Here is an 18,716-nt window from a genome sequence, read left to right on the forward strand (position 1 = left end):
TCTCTCTCTCTCTCTCTCTCTCTTAGGGAAATGACTAGCTTTCCCATTCAAGTTGCCCAAACAGGTGTTGATTCTACTGCAACTAAAACCTGAAACTGATTGGACATGTAAAGAGGAAACGTTCTCTTTAAACTTAAAAAGAGGTAAATAGTAAGTGAAAAGGTAACTAGCAAGGACTTAAGATTAAAATGCTTAAGAGCGCTAATAAAAAGTAAAATTATATATATATGTCACAGTAGGTAATCTCCTATTATTCATTCAAGAAAAAAAAAACTTTTCAGAAGTTGCAAATATGGTCATGGATTCAGTTATAAAAATAATTACGCAAGTTTCCAATAATGAATAGAAGACTTTCTAAAACTGAGGATCACGGAGTTTTCAATTTTCCCATATTTTTATACCAAACTATTCTTTGATCATTAAGAGTGAAGGTTTAGAACCCCAGACTTGTAATGAATTTTGATTCAAAGAGAAGGAAACAGATCTTTAAATGATGACAATTTAGTCAGCATTCAAACTTGGTGCTGAGAAAATATTTTAAAACATTTCACAAAATTACCCCAGAATGAAGGCTAAAATATGAAAAGTTTTAATGTAGGGGGGACACATCTATAAATGTTTGCACAACTTTGCTTATCACAAGTGCTAAGAAATGTTTTAATTCAACAAACTAGAGCACCGATAAGAAGTCAGAATTAAAATGGAGATGGAATTTTATCTCACTGTAAGGAAAACGTGGCTTGCCTCACCTGTATGAGCTCCCATGGCGGAAACTCTGCCCGCAGATACTACAGAGGTGAGGCTTTTCGCCACTGTGGATTCTCAAATGCTCTTTCAAAGTAGTTCTGTGATAAAAAAAAAAAAGAATACATATTTAAACTAAAGACTTTTTTAATGCAATGTATACATTAAACACAGATTTCCAGAAAGCCCAGCATAAAGATGTTCGAGCTAGCACACACTGTGGCAATTGCCCTAGAAATACTCTCGCCCGCACACAAACATGCTTGTTTTGTCTCCCCTTTAAAACAAAAACAAGAAAACTTAACCCTGGCCTCCTTTGCCATTGGTTTGCTCAAAGATTTAACTATCTAGCTGAAGCAAACTTTCAAGAAATACACATAAAAAACACTCAATTGTCACTACTGAATTAGGTAAAACTGATGCGAATTTTGATGGCGAGAGCACAATAATAAGTAGGGAATCCAGTTGATCACGTGCTCACACATGTGCTCAATACTTGTTAACAAGAACATTTTAAGGCCAAGAAAACTACAGGTGGCTGGAATGTCCAGATGCAACGTGGAAAGGGGAGCCACATCAAGGACACAGCCGCCACTCACCCTAAGCCCTCCGGCCCTCGGACGCTGGACGGGCTGCTGTGTAACCACCACTGGTCCAAATCCCTCACTAGCATGTGCAGTAGCTCTAACGTTCAGAGGCTCTCGACAGAGGTCAAGGGCTGACAAAGTTATCTGGGGGAACGAAAGGAAAAGGCGTTCTGCCTTCGCGGGTTCTGACTGTCACTGATACCACTTGGCAGCTACTTCAGGGCCATTACAGTGAGCACGAAGGCGGTTCTCTGCCAGGAGGTGGCGCTCTTCTACAAGCACCCAGCGCGTCATGGGGGTTGGGGGGGGTGGGTGGGGGTCTGCAGGTACACACGGCTTTGTGGAAAACGGCCCGAAAACTATTCCCAACCTATGAAGTAATTAAAAGTAAAAAGATGGAAAGGTTGTTGTGATTTTGGTTTGTTTGCTTTTCGTCTTTACACGAAGGCCTTTAAGGGGAAAAAGTGTTTATGATACATAAAATAACCTTTATAATTTATCAATCTGTAAATACCAATTTTCATATAAATACAGCGCACTGATTTTCCTATTCTGCCACCATATCCACCTGTTATTCTAAGCAAGTGGCATTTCTAATTTTCTTTAACTAGGAAGCTTTAACACAGTGAAGGGTATAACGTCTACACATATTGTTCACAGAACAGCACTAAACACTCACACACAGGATGAGACACAGAACCTCACCACACCTGACGGGGCCTCCGCAGGCTCCCCCAATCTCACCCTCCCTACCCGCCTCTCTCAGAAATAACCACTTATGTCATGCGTTCCCTTTCTTTTCCGTTCTGCGACCTGTGTAGTGTATGTCACCAAACAATACAGCGCATGTTTCTGAGTAGGAAGCACACACCTAACACAACCCTCGATGTGTCACAGCTCACCACCACTGCTGGCGTGGGCTGGCGACCCAGCACACACGCACGCTGCACCTGACACCGTGGGGGCCCCGTCCTGCCATGAACCCCTTCGTCCCTTTTCTGTGTCAGAATTCCTATTTCCCGCAGCCTCTGTCTTCCTCTTTAACAGTTTCATTCAAGGCTCCTTTCCTGATTTCATGAAAAATGGTTTTATTTTCCTCAGGCTTGCTTGTCATTTTGATTAGGAACAGAACTCTAGGTTGGAAATTATTCTCTTTCGGAATTTCGAAGGTCCAACAGCATCATCTTCCTTCTGGTGTTGCTGTTTGGAGAGAAGTCCAAGTAATTCTAATTCTTAATTCAGTGCGTGTGACTTTTTCCCCAGAAAAAACAGAAGCATATGGAAGCTTGTTTGCCCCCAGCGTTCTGAAGTGCCACTGCGACGCACTTCGGAGCAGGTTGACTTTCCCGTGTAGTCCTAACCACGCAATGGATAGCTACTGTCCGGCAGCTCATCAGCTCGCCACCTTCAGTTCTGGGAAATCATCTTGAGTTATTTCAGTGATTGTTTTCCATTTTCTCTGTGCTTTCTTTCTGGGCCTCTTACCTGGTCCTCTAACGCTCTAGTCTTTCTTTTATATTTCTGTATCTTTTTAATCTACCTTTTGGGAGGTTCCCTCAACTTTGCCCTTCAGTCCTTCCTGGAGGCTTTTCCTTCATCTCTCATGCCTTGAATTTCTGGTTTGTCTGATTTATTATGTCACTGACTCTTTCATATAACATCCTGTTCTTGTTTAATAGATTCTATATCTTTAACTGGGGATATTAATAACTGTTTACTCCTTTTTTGGCAAATTTAATTTTTCTTGCATAATCTGTTCCCTTAAAGCTTTGCTTGTTTGTTTCTGTTTGTGTTGGAATCTATCTTCCACGTTAAGGACTTCATCTGTGTCTTTATCGGCCCACGATTATCTGTGGCAGACTGAAAACTGGACGGGAAGGTCAAGAGCACAGGCGGGCTCTGATGACGGGGCCACTGTGGGTGATCTGGGGGCACTATCTGCCCTTGGGTTGCTCAGATTTTCCACAGCTGGTTTCTAATCCACTGCCTGGAGGAGGAAGTCTAAAGCCGAGGCCTCGGCAGGGACAAGAGCTCACTGCGTCGGGCGCTCAGGACGCACCAGCCCTGCAGCACGGCTCCCTCCAGCCCAGACTGTGCTGAGCAGGGTGAGCCTGGTGCGGGTGGGAAAGACTCCAGCGAGCGACCTTCTCGAGAGGGTCTTACTCCAGAGCCGTCGTTTCGCCCCCTTCACCTGTTTCCAGAGGCTCCAGGGCTGCCGGCTCCTGCACTCTGTGGATTCTGTGCTGTGCGCGGGGTTCTGGGTTTCTCCATTGTCACTTCGGGGTTTGTCTCTCTCAGCTCCGCTAAGTCAGGCAGTTATCACTGACCCATTGGCTGCCCGGCTCCCAAACCTGTGTGGCCCTTGTCACCTCTCTATGCTCCCTGTCTTTGTATCTTACTGTCTTTATGATAAAGACATAAGTGAATAACTTTTCATGTGTTTTTAGTGGGGTTTCAGAAAGAGACAAAATGGTATCTATGTTACATTCACCACCTACAGGTGCAAATCCTGACTCCGTATCACCTTCCCTAACATTTTATATCATTTCTTCTATCTTTAAATTTCAAATTAAAGCATAATTCAAGTATCTTGCATCTTATGTTACTCTAATCCTGAAAAACTACACTCGTTAATTATTCCAACCACAGCGGGACTTTTTTCTGGGTGTGTGGATAATTCCTCACCTCTCTCGCACTGATTTTCCACAGATAAAGCAAGTCCACTTTCTCTTTCCACCATGGGTACATTCTATATGGCGTTTCAAATTCCCGGTGTCGTTAAACTGCCGACCACAAATATCACAGGGAAAAGGACCTAAAAAGGAAAGAACAGAGTGCGCGTCAAGTTTAAGGGATGTGTGCTACGTTACAGCAGACAGCTATGTGCGAGGTGACAGGGTGGTGGGTGACCTGGGGACCGACTACTTGCGACTGACATCTGAGACCTGGGGGGCAGTCCTGTGGGACGGAGCCCTGAACCTGTGCGATCTGACGCTGCCTCCAGGCAGAGTGTTAGAACTGAGTTAAACTGTAGGACACCCAGCTGGCGTCAGAGACTTGCTTGTTGTGAGGAAAACCCACACACATCTGGCGACCAGAAGTGTCAGAAGCGAAGTGTGCTGTGTGAGTAGAAAGGAGACTCCCAGGGAAGAGAGACGTAGTAGAAAGAACTGATCTCTCCCTACACAGAAGGAAATTGAACTGGCTTGTTTCCTTTATAACACGTTATAAATTTATGCCTGCTTTTATCAGTGCACATATAATAACACAATGCAATTATTTATTTATGTTTCCTCTTCCCTTCTAGATTGTTTCTTCCTAGAAGGCAGATTTACTATCATCTCTGTAGCCCTAGAGCTGAGTGTAGGGCCTGACATCTAATATAATAAATGCTGATAAACAATTGAGTAAATAAACTGAAATGGTCAATTCCCAGTTTGAACTTAGACTGGAACAAAGTAAAAAATGTTACATGCTAAATTTCTGGGACAAGAAAGTCATGAGAAACTTTGAAAGAATAAACAGAGGACTTAAGAGAGAGTTCATGGCTTGAAAATGTACTGTTCAAGGAGGCTGTATATTTGGAAGAAGATGTCTCAGAATGTGGGAAAATAAACTAAAAAAGGAGTTCTTAATGAAGAATTCATTACACTAGCACAATGGAGAAAACGGCATGTAGCTACATCTGGAATTCAGAAACATATCAAGAGCAGCCAGTTGTTCTAGAGGACTCCAGCATGTTTCTACACATTAGAAACGAGAGAGGACCTCAAAATGTCTACTGGATCAAGTGTCTTTAACATATTCTCCTTTACAATCTCTAATATTTCATCTTCTGTGCGATCTGAGTCTTTTATTCATTTATGAATTCATTCAACAAGTACTGACTGACTCATTTCTAGCCCTGTGTTAAGGAAAGTGCTATAAAGCATCCCTCTTCCTCCTCCCACGTCCGCCCCCACTCCCAAAAAAAGGCTCTAAGAACCTGGGAAAGGGGGTCAGCAGTTTGCACAGTTGAAAATAACCAGGTGAGGCAAAGGCAGGTCCAGGGTGAGCAGGTTATGAGGCTGTACCTGCTCACACGTGAGGGGCCGAGTCAGGCTTGGAAATCAAGCCTGGACAGAGGGTCCCCTAGCTTCCAGCTGTACGTCATGCCACACTTGTTCAGCTTTTCTTCTAGTACATGTCGACTCATATTAAACATTATGCCAATTAGCTAATCATTTCTAAAACATGTGTGTGGGCCTAGCATTATAATGGAACATTTATTTACGGTGCGATTGCCCATGGACTGTAATTTAATTTGGCAGGAGCAGTGTGCACAGATCCTAACAGATCGGACATATGGTTTCGGTTGTTCAAGGAATACTTACTACTGGGAATGGAGTGCAATTTCCTCGGGACAGTAGTTAGCAGCTTAGCTAAACCTGACTGCCTAGCATTTCTGAAACACCTCCCCTCACTGAGACCCTGGAGCACGACAGAAAAATCATCTTTTAACAACATTTCATAAAAAACTAGTTCAACCACCTTTTCAGGAACGCCCGCCTCAACAACTCCAACCACTGACTGGCTCAGCATCTGCTTGTCTACTTTCATTGACAAGAAAGGAACTACTGTGCCACACAAGTTACTTCAATTTGTAAGTTCCGATACTCGAAAAAATTTCCAAATTGAAACTAAGCCTATACCTTAGAATTTCCACTCAATGTTCTTAGGATGTCTATATATTTACTAAATGATGTATTTAATAAAAATTGAAATAGGAAATCAGGAACACAAAAAGAAAGTAGAAACAAATATGTTAATTATAAAAATTATTATATTTGGCTATGATGTTTCTACAAAGTGGGACAGATAACCTACAGTTTTCATTTCAAAATGGATGAAGCCCACCAATTCCCCAATAGAAACTATCTTTTCTGGAACTACTATCTAAAGAAATTTCTCACATGCAACAGGCAATCATGAACATGCCTCCAACTATAGTTCTTATATTGTTATATATGCAATACAATATATAATAAATATATAGAGATTTAATAGAATAAACGTAATTTATTATATTATGTTATATTAATATATATTACTTATATATTACTAATATATATTAAATATATGTGTGTATGTATATATATCATATATATATATAATATATATATTAAACAGTAATTATAAAACCTGTTTCCATATGTTGGCTTCTTAGAAATGCTGAGGTGAAATACCATGATAGAACAACTTACAAAATTCAGAGATTTAAGCAAAAAAAAAAAATCATCTAGCATACGCTAGTCTTACATACTAGAATTGCAAAGATTAAGTATCCTTATTACACAATTAAGCCTAGAAAGTATTTGAAGACAGCTGTTCTGTCTCACTTAACTAGGCTGTCACTTCCCAGACAAAACATCTATTTCATAGACAAAATATTTCAAGGTCCTTCAAAAGTTTTTCCATGAAATGATTTTAAGACCCTATAATTACCCACCTCTAGGATATATATTTGTCAGTATCCATCTTGAATGTGGTATCCAGAAATGGACCTGATATCCCACATCAATTTAAAATCAATGAGATTACCTCCTAATTTTGAACAATACATTTTTATGAACATAGTTCAAAACTACATTGGTTTTTGTCAGTTATATGGCATTATAGTTCAGATTATGCCTTAAAAAAGCTTAAAAGCCTCTGCTATTGAGACCATCTATGAAATGAGTTTGGATTTTGTGACATTTTTCAGGTCCCCAGTGACTAAAAGTCAGATCATTCCCACATTTACGACTTTGTATTTATTCTTAATTAAATTTAATTTAATTGGCTTTAACCTTGTGGAAATGCAGAGTTTTGGTTTTTTTTTTTTTTTTTTTACATTTATACTTTAACTGTCACAAATGTACCTAACTGCACTACCACCGAGACCGCAAATCTCCACCTGGGCCATAAACATTAGGGAGAGAACTCATCAAATACAATACTGAATTCCAAATATACTAGATTTATTGCACTCCTTGAAAACTGAGTTTTTTCCAAAACAAAAATGCCACATCCCAAGCCCTCACAAACCTATCCAACCATCAACCATGAATAAATGCAGTTTATGACCATGACACGTCTGCCGCTAAAAACAAGTAAACAACCTGATGTGTTCATCACCTCCAGGACCCACGGCAAACCCGGTACTCGGCCAGTTTCCATGGTCTGCTTCTCCTAACGCTTCGACAGCATGATGGGGCTGATCATCAACTGCTATGACTGCTTTCAGAAAAGGGAGTTTGCTCACCCAAATGGAACTTTTCTTGATGCTTCAACCTTGCAAACCGTGACTTGAAGTGTTCTTCACAGTAGGTACACTTAAAGGGCTTATCTTGAGAATGCAGAATCATATGTTCCTCCAAGTGTGGTCTGCGAGTAAAAGATTTCTTGCAAATCTAAAAGACAATGCACACAAACTGTAAGGGAACCTGAATGAAAAATTAAAATGCAAAGCTCATGTTGAGAAATAAACCCATAAATTCAAGCAGTCAGAAAGAATGTGTTGGGAGTGCTGCTCTGGGGCTTAAGAAGCCCCGTAGCTTTCCCCTGGACTTCCTGGAGCCAAGCTGCCATGCTAGAAGGAAACTCAAGTAGCCGCATGAAGTGACCACAGAGGAGGAGACTCAGGGGTCCCAGCCAACCATCCTTGCTGAGCTCCCAGTTATCAGCCAACCCCAAGTCACCAGCGGTGTGACTGAGCCACTTTGGAAGGGTCCCCAAACCAGACCTCGACTGAAAACAACTGACTTCAGTTGAAACCATGTGGAACAGGAAAACTACCCAGCAAAGCCCTTCCCCAAATTTAGATTACTGTCCCATAAAGTGGTGATATACAAAAAAATGATGTGTAAGGTCACTAGCCTTCGAGGTGATTTGTTATGGAGCAACAGATAACCAGAAACGGAGAGGAAATACTAACATTTTATACTCTGTGCAACAGTAATGTCACAGTTTATATACACAACTACGAGGTGTGATCAAAACATATGGTGAATGCTGCTGCCAAGCGCCATCCAACAGAAAGGCAGGGATCTTCAATAAGGGAAGCGGTGTGTCAAACCTTAGTAACAGTGTGTGACAAGTTTCAACTTGTTCAGTGTAGTCAGTCGGGTGTGAGCTACAGTTGAAAGGAGGTGTGTTGTAAGGTGTGTCCTAAATCATCCTCCATCATGACAACACTCCGTATCACACATCACTTCTGTTTGGCAATTTCTGTCAAATAAAAACATTACGGAGTGTCCTCATCCATCTTATTAACTGGATCTGGCACCATATGTCTTCTAGCTCTGACCCAAAGTCAAAATGACCATGAAAGGTAAACATTTTGAATTGATTCAGGACATCGAGGCAGCCATGACAGCACAACTAAAGACGCTCATGAAAGACGCTTTTCGGAACTGCTTCAGAAAGTGGAAGAACAATGGGTAAGTGTGTTCAAAGTAAGGGGGAAGTATTTTGAGGATTAATGGCAATGTGCCTATTACTGTAATAATTTTTTTTTATTTAAACATTCACCATATTGTTTGATCACACCTCGTATATGGCATAGTGATTGCAATAAAAATAAAAACTAGGATTTCTATTTCTCATCATCTAAAAACTAACCTATACCAGCAATTTACAAAAATATTAGGATATCATTGTTTAAAAGAAAGTTGTTCTAAAAGTGAGCTAAGTTTATATTACTTTAAAATCTAATTACTTTCCCAAAAGGTACCATTACATTTAGTTTGGTTTTCTACTACAAATTAAAAGCTCTTACATCACATTTCCAACTTTCACTCTTAGTCTTCTTAATGGAAATAAATTCTTGTGCATTTTCAGGATGAAATCTATAGGAGAAAAACAAAGAGATGATTAGGAAATAATTATGTTAGTTAGTTACATTAATGTTCCATATACTCTGCTGGCAGTGATAACAAGAGCCAGGCACTGATTCCTTTCTTACAGAGACAGACACATGTGAGTACTTTAAGAATCCACATAACGACATCATTTTAATAAATGAATGTGTATGCCAAAATTTATGCAGAAATAGTCAAAGCAAAGTCTAAACATGTTATGAATACATTCAGGGACCTAGCTATTCACAGATAACCTTCAAAGTAATTCACTTGATTTTTAGTCCAGATTTCAGTAAATTTAATACCTTAAGAGTTAAATATGCAAACCGTATTAAATATTCTTTCTCTCAAAAATTTTTATGTTATCAACTAAAGACGAAGTTCAGCATGAGGAATAAGTTTCCTAGTTTTCTAAAACCATATTTTTTGAAAACGTACTTGCCAAAACCCAAGACAAAAAACCGGATAACCAAATGCTATATCTTAAATTTCTATAGTATAGACTAAGGATCTTGTTTCCACATCAAAAAACTTCATGTCAACAGCATTAATAACATGTGTGATCAAACTAACATTTGCTGCTCTTAATAAACTGATAGTCTGCAAAATGTTAAGCAGTGAGAACACTGGAGGCCAGCGCGCCATGGGTGTTTTCAGCTTCCTATATATTTAAATTCGAAGGCACAATAAAGTACATTACGGAAGCAAGATAATACTTGCCTCTTAACATGCTTGGCTAAAGTCTTCTTGCTTGCATGAAGTTTATTACAATAAGGGCACTTGTGCTCCTTCTTATGAAATTCTGTTTCATTACTGTGCTTCTTTCTGTGAACAGTTAGGTTAGACTTTGTCGAATAGCGCTGGTGACAAATATCACACTCAAAGGGCTTCTCACCTGTGTGAACACGTGTGTGGCTCTCATATTTCCCTATAAAAGGAGAGAAATTAAAATCATACTCAGTACATTTACACACAGTGATTGAAATTTGATAGTGGAATAAAATCTCATGACTAACAGCCTATCTAATACACACACACACACACACACACACACACACACACACACACACCCATACCCACACCGAGAAAAAAAGTTTACCTAAATTTATAACCTTGATCAACCTCAAAGACTTACTGCTTTGAGTTTACTGCTCCAAGTATACCTTTCCTCAAAAACCTGGGTCACCGCTTCCCTGACTGTGCTCAAGGGATGAGATCTCACCTGGGAATTTATTGGGGGACAGGTGTCCTTGTATGTCCCAAGGTGAAATCTGGAATGAATTTTCACAGACATCACAAATAACGTAGGTTTTATAAAATAAGAGTTAAGCTTCATCATGGTTTAATCAGTGCTTTACAAATGAAAGGTCACTGGTGCTCACAGAATCAACACCTTGGGTTGTGACTAGCATTGGGGTGGGGTGGGAGGGACAGAATAGCGTAGAAAATGTCAAGGGTGCATTCACACTAGTTTCATACAATTGTTGTTTCAATTTATGTATGAGCACATATTTGTAACGATGTATATTGTATAATACATGCTTGTGGTAAAAACGTAAACAAGTCAAGAGTAAACAGTCTGATGTTAAATGACTAACTTGTAAGTGATTTTTGGAACAGGCTCATTTCTTAACTGGGGATTGACAGTGCATGTTTAACAGACTCTCAAGACGAAAGATAACTTATCAACCCCCCTGTGCCTAAATCTCCTGATTTTTACATCCAAGTGAACAGAACAGAAACTTCATAAAAATCTTAAAGTATAAGAAAATTTTTCACCAAATCTTTTATTTTCTATGAAATGATTTTGTTGAAAAGATATTAAATTAAAAATTAGCATTTTCGCTTTATTTAAACTCAAGGAGTTCTTTCTTGCTTGCAAATAAATGTTGTTACATGTAACTAAATATTAAAAACCATCAACATGGCAGTTTAATTAAAAATCAAAACTACATTTGACTATTAAACTCCCCTTTTCCCACAGACCAGTAGACTTTACAAGATTTAAACAAGAAAAATGAAATAGAAAGTTTGAAAATTTAAACCTGAAATAACCAAAATTAAAAAAAAAAATCAGCAAAGTCCAATCAAAATACATAAATTTGAATAATTCGTTATACCATTAAGAATCTCTAAGAGAGAAAAACTTTTAAGTTATTAATTGAAATTTTACAGAGGCTTTGTAGGGCCTGGTATCTCCCTGAATTTGAATTTCTGAACAGAAGACACACAACTTCTGAGGAAATGCTGCACCTGAAAGAGTGAGACAAATCTCTGGGGGCTATTGGGAAAAAAATTTTAATCTCCAAAGAATTCCCATGTTTAAATAAATCACTTGGTAGGTTTGTGTGTGGAGGGGGCTGGGGGTACCCCTCAGCATAACAATCAACATCTACATCTGTTTCTTTTTTTATGGGAGGAATTCCATAATAACGTATAAATCAAAATGTTCATTAAGAACTTGTCAAATAAAGTTTCAATCCAAAACACAGTATTCCTTCACAGAATCCTAAACCCCGCCGAACCATTCCTAATCACCAACAGAAAACACGTAATGGCCAGCAAGTTCATCCACAGCATTTTTCTGAACTGAATCCCAGTATGAATTGTGTCTCAAATCAGGAGACACAAACTAAAGATGTTTTCATGTGAAAAACTTGACCTTGTGCTTCAGAATTTATTATTCCCCCATATCGGCCAGGCAACGTTATCATCAGATTTCGTCCCCAGTTTTTATAAAGAGAAACATCACCTAATGAGCGCACTGTATATCTGCTACTGCTAAATCTTCAGTCACACCTTGCCTTTCTTCGTACGTCAATCCCTAACACGCGCTTTGCTAAGACGTCTAACCTTCAAGCAGAGAACTGTGCCAAGGCTACAAGCCTCCTCCCTCACGTCCAAATGGAAGGAATCTCTGCCAGGAGGGTTCAGTGAGTCACGCTTTTTAAAAAAGCTACAAAAACACTTTCTATCTCTTGGAGGGCTTGTAAATTTAATCCAAGTAACGATTTTTGTTCCCAGTAGGAACAATATGAAAAATAAACTATCCAAATTTTCTCTCTCGCCCCATCTGTCATCTTCTCCATTTTTGCCTCTCACCCACTAGGTTTTTGGTACAAGGGGGAGAAGGTCAAAGGACTCTTATTTGCATGAGAATAGGCTGAGCGGAGGACAGCTGGTGGCCAAGGGAAAAATACAACTGGACCTGGAGCCTCACTCCAAGCAGCTTTAAATACATCAGAGGGGATGAAAGATCCACAGTAATGGAACCAAATCAGTGACTGCATACAGGGGCACCAATGGTTCCACCGCCCTCTAGAACAAGCTCCTCAGAGTTCCTCCGCTCTCTGTCAGAAACCCACTTCCAGGCAGCAAAGCTGGAAGCTTAAAAGGAAGTCTGACTGGCTTCTTAGGTGTCTCAAGTCAAGTCAGACACCAACCTTTCAGCTTAGTTCAATTAAACGAGATCTTACCAAAAATTAGTATGTGGCATGGCCTGGGAGATCCAAGGATACTAACCAAAAGTCAGATACAAAACCTTCAGGCTCACGGCCTAACGAGACAAACAGCCAAAAAGCTAGGTGGACATTTTTAGTCTTAAGAAAGGCATGTGGGTGATATGAGAAGGATTATTGGAAAAGGACCCTTGAACTGTTTTTTGTCTTGTTTTTTTTCCTTACTGGATAAAATCTAAACTCTTCTGTTGAGCATAAAAAACACTGAAAATCGACTCTGCTTCCTTGCCATCCTCATCTCTTGTCATTTTCATTATGCCTCCACGCCCACCCCTCAGCGAGTTCAAGAACACACCTCAGTGTCTGCACATGGTCCTCCTGCCTTTAAATTCCTCCCTCCCTGTTGTTTAGGTCTCGGCTCAAACACTACCTGCTCTGTGAAATCCTTCCAGGTTCCTCCAGTCCTCCGTACTTATTCTGATAAGATTATCTTTATTGCAATGTAATTGTTTTTACATGTACTCATTAAATTCAAAGATAGTTGAGGACAGAGAATATGTCAATTCATATCTGTTTAGCAGTATCTGGCATATCAGAGTCACTCAACTAGACCAGGTTAATGAATCATAAGGACAGCTAGCATTCCCAGCACACCTTGTACATTTCACAGATTTTACGTGATTCCAAAGGACTATCCCACTCAATCCTCATAATAATGCCCAGGAGAAGGTGCTATGAGCATCATATTAGCATCACCCCACTCTACCTACGAGGAAATACACTGCAGACTGAGTAACTTGCCCAAGATCTGGATTCAAAAGTGCAGTTGGGCAGGCCCACAGCTCATGCTTTTGTAACCAGCAGGACAGAATCTCAATCATAATCTCTCTAAGTAGTGGGTTAAAGCCAGCAGCCCCAATGAAGCTAAGCACGAGGTGAATAAAAGGGGTATAATGTAAGACAGTCAGGGAGGGTCAGACAGGCAGGCGGGAAGTAAGCCTGCAACGCCATCTGTTTATTCCCACAACTGGCTGAGCTGCCCGTGGTTCAAAAAACTGCCCAACACCTTCCTCAGTATATCAGGACCTTCATCTTAAAGAATGTCTTCCCAAATTACGTACAAAGAACTCTAGCTTCTTGGGATTTTAGAAGAAGTACCCCAGAAGTGTCCTGCGATAGAATGAGTTGAGGAAACGCCAGGTCAAGCAGAATGAACAGGTTTCTTTCCCAGAGCATTTGACAGCGTTGACACACGTCGTGAATTCTAGTCTCTGGGTTTCCCGATGTGACTTGAACATAGACGCCCTCTCAGAAAGCATCTCGCTGGCCTGGTGTTCAGCAGCACAGTCTGAGATCACGTGCTGGGCTACGACGCCACGTGTGAACTGACCCCTTGCTCACTGATCTCAAGGGAAATGAGGTCAAATTAAGGCAGAGCACAAGAAGCACGTGCTAAGAACACAAGGTCTGAGCAGAAACTACTGGAAAGAGGGAATGTTTTCGCGTTTCTCAATCCAAAATGCTGTCTCTTCACCCCTCATTGTACTTGTTTATGGCTCCACAAGAGCGTTTATCCAGCTTGAGTTTAACAAGTGTACTGGTGTTCGTGTGCTCTTCCGGCTGACCGAGTTACTCAAGGAAAGCTGTATTATTCATGTCTGCACACAGCCTCACAGCGCAAACAGCAGTGAATTATCACATCGGATTGTCAAAGTATTCTGGTTCGGAGTGAAACATATTCAGAGGCGTAACACAAAGCAAAAAGGGGTTACCACTGGTATGCCATCGTGTTCACTGTTGCACATTTTGAGAGCAAATGATTACCAGTACCTTATAAAACCGATTTCCACCTAGACCGACAACATAACTAACTTAACCCTGCAAGACACATGGGGACATAGTAAACTGAATAAGTAACTTTACAAGGTCTAATTGCATTTACATGTTACATGCATTTATATGTGGCAAATATATTTCACAATTTCATAACTTTGATTTATATGGAAATAGTTTAATTGTTCCAATTTAAAAGTTCATATTAGAAAAGTTCATATAAGACTTCCAAAAATTATTTTACTAGCAAATATTAGATCTCCTGAAATTAAATATTCGCTGCCATGTTTTTAACTTAAGATGACAGACCACATTTCCTACATCTACTTTTCTAATAAGGGAAAAGGTGATATATTCATTATTATAATAATCAAAGACTACTACTAATTAGGACACTTCCGGAAGTCTCTACCTACAAAATTAAATTGCAGTTTTATTCTCAACTATGTATTAGTCTAATCTGAAACATTCCTATTCTAAACAGCATAGGTACTGGAAAAAGGACTATCTCTAACTCACATGTTACCATGTTCGAGGGGAAATAGTATACAAATTATTAAATTAAATCTAATATAACCTAATTCCATTTTCTATAATGACTCAAAAATAGCACTTATCTGTGACATTAAAATAGCACATAAATCAAAGCTCTACACTCATAATTAATAACACTTTGGAGTTTTTCACACCAAGTACACGAGCTAATTATCTGTCACCTACTGCTGGGACATGAGAAAGAGAATAGAAAGGATAATATAAATACTTAACTCCTGAATCACAACAAATTTAAACTAACGGGATATAATATGTATCGAAAATCAAACATCCACCTTAACTGAGTATTCTTTTTAAAATTTACTTCCCAAGTTTCCTTTGGAATTTCCCCTTCAAATATATTGAAAAGTAGTTATTAGAAATGACAGAAATCAAGCCTGCTTTTCTTACCTATTCGGTCAAACGTTTTGTCACACTTAGGACACTGCAGTATTTTTTTGTTACTGTTCTGAATGACCACGGGAGCAAGCCCCGCGTGAATACTTGCTACAGAGTCACGGGCCTCGGGCCCCTCCTCCACGTCGCGCTGCTCCGCTTCACTCTGTTCTTCAAGGTCGGAGTACTCATCGGACATTTCCTCCTCTAGCTCATCTTCCTCCGCGTTGTATTCACTCCCGGGGTCCTCCGAGTCATTTCCATCGGGCTTTTCCTTCTCGAAACGTTCCTGATTCAGAGTGTCCGACCCATCACCACTTTCCTGTTCATCATCGCTGGTGTCATCCAACTTCACGGGGCACTTGCGGTTCCTTTTGGATCTTCTGGTGGAAAGACTTCTCTCCAGCATTTTTAACCCATGTTTTTTCCCTAATAATAGGGACCTGTGGGTTTTCGCCAAATGATTCTCTAAAGACTTTTTATAACAAAAATGTCTACTACAGAATTCACACTGGTGATGGTGATTGGACAGTCTTCCAGTTAATTCACTTAGTGTTTCTTCGGGGGACGACGACTTGTCGGCGAGCTCCGCCTGCAACGTGGCAACGCTTTCGTTGTTGAGCAGCTTAACCGCATCTATAATGTCCAGGAACTTGGCGGCCTCTAACACCAGCGGGATCTCGTATTTGTACACAAAAAACTCCGACGTATACAGAAATTCAAGCAAATGCTGGAACACTGAGTGTGTGACGTGATCCAGGGTGACCACATCGGTGCTCGGGTTCTTGCTCAAACACGCGTGAAAGTAACTGCTGCCGACCGCAACGACGACTTTGTGCGCGCAAAATTCTTTCCCTTCCACTATGATGAGCAAGTCGCAGAAAGACGGCTGCTTCTGCCGGTCGTCGTTTAGATACTTGAGCAAATTCTTATTATACTGCAAGGAGCTCAGGAGTGTTCTCTGATCCGGAGACGGGGGAAGTTCCTGGTAACAGTGGAGCGCGTCGGGGGGCGGCGGCCTTCCCGCGGGGTGAGAACAGGTCACTGGAGGGTCACACTCCACGGCGACATGGCCTTCCGGGGACGCTTTATGATAGCCCAGGTGGATCTTCTCGTCAGCGTGTGAAGTCACCTTTCTCCTTTTCTTCATTGCAGGGCGACAGTTTCAGAACAAGAAGCTTCATACGTATCCTCAGGGGTGTGGAAAGGAGCACGGCTAGATTGTCTTGGGGCACGGCGTCCGGAGGGGCGAGCCCGAGGGTTGCATCGTCTGCAAAAAAACAGTTAACAACCGCGTCAAACAGGACTCCAGGCCGAGGCGACCCGGCCGCACCCACGGCACTCGCCCGCCACCCCGTCCCGACGGTATAACTCAGGGGTGATCAAGCCACAGCTTCCACGCGTTCGCGGCTCAGGTTTCCGGGCGGAGAGCGAGGGGGGCCGGGCTGGAAAAGGACAACCAACAAAAGGGGTCGTTTGAGAAGAAAGCCAGGGCACACCTTTCAGGCCCGACGCACGAGCAGGGTGCGGCACGGAGCGCAGGGGCGCCTCCCGGGGCGCCGAGGCTGCGGGAGGAGGCGGGCTACCGTCGCGGTTTAGGGGCGCTCGGCTGGTGACAATAAGGCCTTGGGCGGCCTCGAAATCCGAGTCTCTCCACTACCGAGTTCCCCGGGGCGGGCGAGGCACACCTCTTCGGGGACAGGGAGCGTCCCTCTGCCCGCGCCACCCGGCGGGAGGCGGCCCCGGCAGGGGCGCAGCGCAGGAGGCGTGGGGTCAACCCGAGGAACACCGACGCAAGCAGAGGCGCCTTCGCAGGCCCAGCCCAGACGGAGACGGCGCTCGCCGGCGGCCACCCCGCTCCCCCTTCCCACCCCGGAGGCCCCTGGACAGGCGCCCCGCAGCTCCATTACCGGGGACCCAGGGCTCCCCCGCTGGCTCCCGGCCCGAGCTCCACTCCCGGCGCGCTCGCTCGCTCCAGCGCCTCCCCACTTCCGGGTCCAGCCCCCCCTCCCTCCGCGCGGTCCCCTCCCAGCGCCGCGCCGCCGCCGCAGCCACCGAACACGTCAACCGCGCGCGCCGCCGCCCAGCCCCGCCCCGGAGCCCGGCGCGCGGCCCTGCGCCGCCCACTGCGCATGCGCGCGCGCCCCTCTGCGCGCATGCTCCGTAAGTCCTCCTGGCCCCAAATCCGCTACTCCGGGTTTTCGCGGGGATTTGGTGGCCTGCTGTGATGGAAGGGGTCCACACCTTGCTGGCAGCTTTGCCGGGGAGTGGAAGAGGCGGGGACGGTTGGGAGTTGAGTAGACATGGGCAGAGACGCAGCAGCACACACTGATTCCATCCTCACTGATATTTTTACGAGGTTGTAACCAACCACGCAGCCACCGACGGAAGCCGGTCCCCAAACACTGCCTTGCATCCAAAGAACCGATGGTGACGTTTTCTTGCTTTTCTGATTTAAACGGCCAGCGCGGTTGCCCCTAAAATTATTCTTTCAACTTCCTGTTGTACACAGACAACGTGGGGAAAATGTACGTACGAGTAAGTATACGGCTGGTAGGACAGGAAAGGAAACCAAACAAAAAGAAAAACCCACAAGGACAAGTTTTGGAGCCAGTGCCTAAGATTTTGCATCTCTAACGGAGTCCCCGGTGATGCTGATATTGCTGATGGGAGGACTTAACGACTCACAACATTGATAAGTTAAAAGAGGGCACGAGAAAACGTGTGTTCATTATTTTGATTGTGGTGGTTTCACTAGTGTATGCATATGGCATAACTGATGCAATCACACGCTTTAAATGCATGCAGCGTATTGCATAACAATCCTAAGTAGGGTCATTAAAAATCAATCTCACACAGACACAGAACAGAGACACAACGCAACAGTAAAAAAACAAAGCCCAGAGGTTCAAATTCACAGGTGAATTTTCTATATTAAGTCAAATTTCAAGAGTGTGAAAAAAAAAGACTGACAAGTAAATGAGAATACATGAAGAGGTGTGCCTCAGAAGTAAAAGTCAGTATATAAACTTAACTTTTGGATCAAGACATTCCAGATGCATCAAAATTTTCAAAGTAAAATACTGAAACCGTAAAAGTACTATAACAAAACACAAACTTCGAAATAACAGTAAAAACAGTATCTCTAACCAGAAATTAGAATTCAGGAAAAGAAATCGTTAAATCAACCATATAAACTTTTAAGAACTGTGCATGCAGGAGTTCCAGTAACCGTAATGATGTATTAAGGAGCTCAAACCAATTCTGCTGAAAACAGCGGGGAC

The 18,716-nt window shown here is 42.2% G+C and overlaps 1 protein-coding gene across 3 annotated transcripts in view; it reads right to left on the reverse strand.

Moving 5' to 3' along the window:
- The window catches only part of ZBTB41 (zinc finger and BTB domain containing 41), a 29,815-nt gene extending 12,383 nt beyond the window's left edge, over positions 1-17,432 (reverse strand). For 2 of the 3 annotated variants that reach the window (XM_019638119.1, XM_019638117.1), the window contains exons 1-7: positions 17,343-17,432; positions 15,448-16,702; positions 9,932-10,139; positions 9,130-9,199; positions 7,615-7,762; positions 4,017-4,146; positions 750-845 (exon numbers count right to left, since the gene is read on the reverse strand). In XM_019638119.1, the coding sequence (XP_019493664.1) occupies positions 750-845; positions 4,017-4,146; positions 7,615-7,762; positions 9,130-9,199; positions 9,932-10,139; positions 15,448-16,582 (1,787 nt within the window). In that variant the 5' untranslated portion in view covers positions 16,583-16,702; positions 17,343-17,432. Of the gene's footprint in view, positions 1-749; positions 846-4,016; positions 4,147-7,614; positions 7,763-9,129; positions 9,200-9,931; positions 10,140-15,447; positions 16,703-16,931; positions 17,241-17,342 lie in introns of those variants that run through there. The other variant, XM_019638118.1, reaches the window with a different exon arrangement.
- Positions 17,433-18,716: the final 1,284 nt, after the last annotated feature.

The sequence above is a fragment of the Hipposideros armiger genome, unplaced genomic scaffold (assembly GCF_001890085.2).
Source record: "Hipposideros armiger isolate ML-2016 unplaced genomic scaffold, ASM189008v1 scaffold_37, whole genome shotgun sequence".
NCBI classification, from domain to species: Eukaryota; Metazoa; Chordata; class Mammalia; order Chiroptera; family Hipposideridae; genus Hipposideros; species Hipposideros armiger.